The sequence below is a fragment of the Xenopus laevis genome, chromosome 1L, assembly GCF_017654675.1.
Source record: "Xenopus laevis strain J_2021 chromosome 1L, Xenopus_laevis_v10.1, whole genome shotgun sequence".
NCBI lineage: Eukaryota > Metazoa > Chordata > Amphibia > Anura > Pipidae > Xenopus > Xenopus laevis.
This window is the reverse complement of record NC_054371.1, coordinates 153,505,212-153,509,130: the sequence shown is the minus strand read 5'-3', so window position 1 is coordinate 153,509,130 and position 3,919 is coordinate 153,505,212. Positions and strand designations below refer to the sequence as shown.

The following is a 3,919-nucleotide window of genomic DNA, read 5'->3' as shown; positions in this document are numbered from 1 at the left end:
GACATCAGAACTCACCGTTTATAACCGATGACATCAGAACTCACTGTTTATAACTGATGACATCAGAACTCACCGTTTATAAGGATATAATTTACAAGATATTCATGGCTTTTAGTCATTAGGGTTTTGAAAGCACCAGTAAAAACCTGCTAAACAATGTAAGGTTGACTGAAAAAAGAAACAAAGATGTAGTATGTGAAGTGGTTTAATGGGTGGAGCCAACAGATTATTCTTTGCTAACTGTTAAAACAAAATTTAAACGGCTCGACACACTCACTCAGTAGAGAGGAACAGTATAGGAATCCATGATCTTCTTTCTGTGCTGCCTGAATTAATACAGAATGTTGTGTCACATATTCATAATCCTATTCTGTGTTAATAGTAAGTCTCATCTTCCATTCTACATTTAAATCTGCACTGCTCTCATGCCACTTTATGGAGAACTCCTCAAGTAGCTGAAGTTATTATTAATGTACAATGTTTATTGAGAATAATCTTTGAAGTCATTGATTGTTCTATAATAATATATAGCTACATTTTCTAAATGTGTTTTCTAATGTCTATTTGGACATTTTTCTATTCAATTTAATGTATTGTTCAGTCTTACTACTGTGTGACTAGCTGTTCCATTATTATTATTTTTTTTTAGTAGTTTTGGAATTAATGTGTGGATCTAAAAAACTATATTAAAATGTACTGCAGCAATCAGCAGTCATCAGAATAAATGAACATTGACGAGTGACATTTTAAAACAAACTGCAGTTTCATCCTAATATAATTTTTTTCTATCCCTAGGCTGTGTGGTTGGTAACGCGATAAACTCAAAGGAAGAATATATTTCTAGACGTATTGGAGAAAATGTGACATTAACCTGTGAATACTCCACTAGTAGCACTACTCCTTACCTTTTTTGGTATCGCCAATATCCCAATCAAATTGAATATCTACTTTATAGAGGAGCTAAGGGCTATTCTAACCTGAAGCATGATGGAAACTATGAAAAAGGAAAGTTTGATTCCATCACCAATGATACATCCACTCAATTAATCATCTTCAGTCTGACTGTGGAAGATTCTGCTTTATACTTGTGTGCTCTTAGCGATGCAGCACAATGGTGATTGTGCATCACAGTTCAGTGTAAAAACCTTCCTCTGTAAATTTACTACAGACCCAGCAGGTGGCACAGTTCTTGCACAGAAAAACATGAATACTCGATTCACTAATACTTTTGTTGTAAGGTTTCATTTAAAAAGACACTAACAACATCTTGACTTCACATGAAATAACATTAACATTTGAAGTGTCTGGGACACTTTCATCTCAGTCTCCTGCTTCTCAAATATAAAAGAATTTAAACCGAGCCAACAAATTGTGGTTATTGTGAACCAGTTTGCCTATAGTGGAAATAAACTGCAGTTCATTTGAATTATCAACCATAAAAAACACATAATTGTACACAGAACCCAATACAGTAAAAATAAAAGGATCAGTGTCATTAAAAATATATATGGAAGTTTAAAACTATTTGGCTTTTGCATTTTGGCCAAATTCATTATCTAGTATATGGAATGCCATCACTTCCACTTAGGCTTAATTTAAATCGACTCCATGAGATAAAACAAATGTGTGAGAAACACTTAGGCTGTCTGACTACCCAGTGTCAATTTACGTTGCAGTTATGCTCAGATTTCAGCAATTTTTACATGCATCATCATTGTAGAAATAGACATCAGCATAGTAGAAATTATCCTATTTTTTTTAACTCTTAAAACAGAAGTTGGTACATTTGCTAGGATAGGATATTCAATATCATAACATGTCATCTGTGTTTTAGGCTTTATCTAAAGTTTCAGGTCTCCTTTACTTAAAATTTAGAGGTTTAATCTCTGACCCTTCCTTCCCAAGATCCTGAATTTTAGAAATAATCCAATATAATTTTTGGTTCGCCCCAGCATCCCAGACAGCATCCCTTGTAAGGCTATCAAAGTTAGATAGTAAGGCCCTTCTTGCCATTTTGCTAGGAATATGTATATTTCTGCACTTAATCTTATCTGGTAGGGGGGTCTCATTGCAAACCAGTTGGAAGCGGAAGATTAGACCTAAGTCCACGCATCACTACTGGCAGAAAGAGTTCCCACTGGGTGACGTTATGTATGGGGTGAATAAGCAGCCATACAGACCAACAGCATGGGCAGTAAGGTGAACAGATGAACAGGCATTGTCAGGGGGACTGATTGAGGCAAGGAATAAGGAGGGATTTAGAAATCAGCTACAGTATAGCTGCTAATTAATAATAGCGAAAAAAAACTTTTATGGTTGGCAAAAAAGGATGCTGAGATTTGTGTTTTGCAAGTGGCATGGAAACCAACATTATCTCAGAATGTACACAAACATCAATGGGTGGTTTCTATTTTTACTCATTAACATGATCATATTTACCACCTGAAACAGTTTGAATTGCCACAGGAATTGCCACAGTTCATAATGACCCTCCTTATATCATATAAATGGTAAGTGGTTACCAAATGTTTTTCTGTTTAACACTTCATTGGACTTATGTTTAGGCACAATCTGTGTTAGGTCCCCAGTGATTCAGTGCCTATAATAGAAGTCAGGGTAGCTAGCAAGAATATTGTACCATTGAGGAAAAGCAATGGGCCATATTTATTTAATTGCTAAATGGAAATTCTAAAAAATCAACTTGCTTCTGTTTATGGAAACAGTTAGGGGCAGATTTATCAAGGGTCAAATTGAAAATACGAATTTGAGCTTTTTTTATTTAATTCAACTAGGGAATAGTCCAAATTCTAATTGAATATGAAAAAAATTTGAAAATACGAATATCGAAAATTATCATGTACTATCTCTTTAAAACTTCGACTTTGACCATTCACCATCTAAAACCTGCCATATACGTTAATAGAACTATGTATATATATATATCAAACAGAATGGAATGCACAACCATTAGTATGCAGAAACCTGGGTGCTAGTCTGAGAAGTATGTAGACAAAATGCAGGGATTGACAGCACTCCAAGGAAATACATCAAGTCAATAATTCAAATGAAAATGGAGATTTATTGGTGATCCAGCATTTCGGCTCTGCACAGAAGCCTTCGTCAGGGAAAGACGAAGCCTTTGCCTGACGAAGGCTTCTGTGAGGAGCCGAAACGTTGGATCACCAATAAATCTCCACTTTCATTTGAATTATTGACTTGATGTATATTATGGGCACAAAAAAACGAATGTTTCGGCTGTGGCACGAGCCTTTCTCAAAGTGATATCACAGTGTAAAAAACGGTTTATATACAGGAAATGAAAAAGGTGGGCGTGTCATGCAGGGAGTGTATGACGTATACTTCAGATTATTGGGTGCTGTGTGGAGCACCCAATCATTAAGAGTGCTTAGATAAACATCACCAAACCAAATCACCCAACCTCGTGTCAGTGAGACAAACCATATAATATCAACTGCGCAGGTCTGTACTCGTAAATTCTGTGACCCTTACCATATACACCTATGTAGTGTAAGTGATATCAGAGAAACGGGAAAAATCATATGCCGACTAAAAAGTGCAGATCACATAATCCAGTGTGCCCAGTCCACTGAGCATGTCAAATTTTGTGGATTAAGGCTCGAAAACGTGAGTCTTATATAGATTGTCAACATGACATTAGTATATTAGCTATTGGGTCAATCGATACCGGTGTAAAAAGTCCACATGGTCCCGACAACCAGGGCCGGAACTAGGGGTAGGCAGAAGAGGCACGTGCCTAGGGCGCAAAGGTAGAAGGGCGCCAGGCACTTACCTCTTCCGATGCCTTCCCCTAGTTCCAGAAGCAGTGGTAGCAGTTTTCCGCTCCCCTGCGCATGCGCACTTGTGCACCCCCAATGCATGCGCACGCGCTTCCTCGGCG

At 37.2% G+C, this 3,919-nt stretch overlaps 1 gene segment (V, D, J or C); it reads left to right on the top strand.

Moving 5' to 3' along the window:
* The first annotated feature begins 217 nt into the window (after positions 1-217).
* LOC121394434 lies at positions 218-1,249 on the top strand. The segment is given in 2 exon segments: positions 218-381; positions 796-1,249. Coding segments are annotated over 2 exon segments (363 nt in total).
* Positions 1,250-3,919: the final 2,670 nt, after the last annotated feature.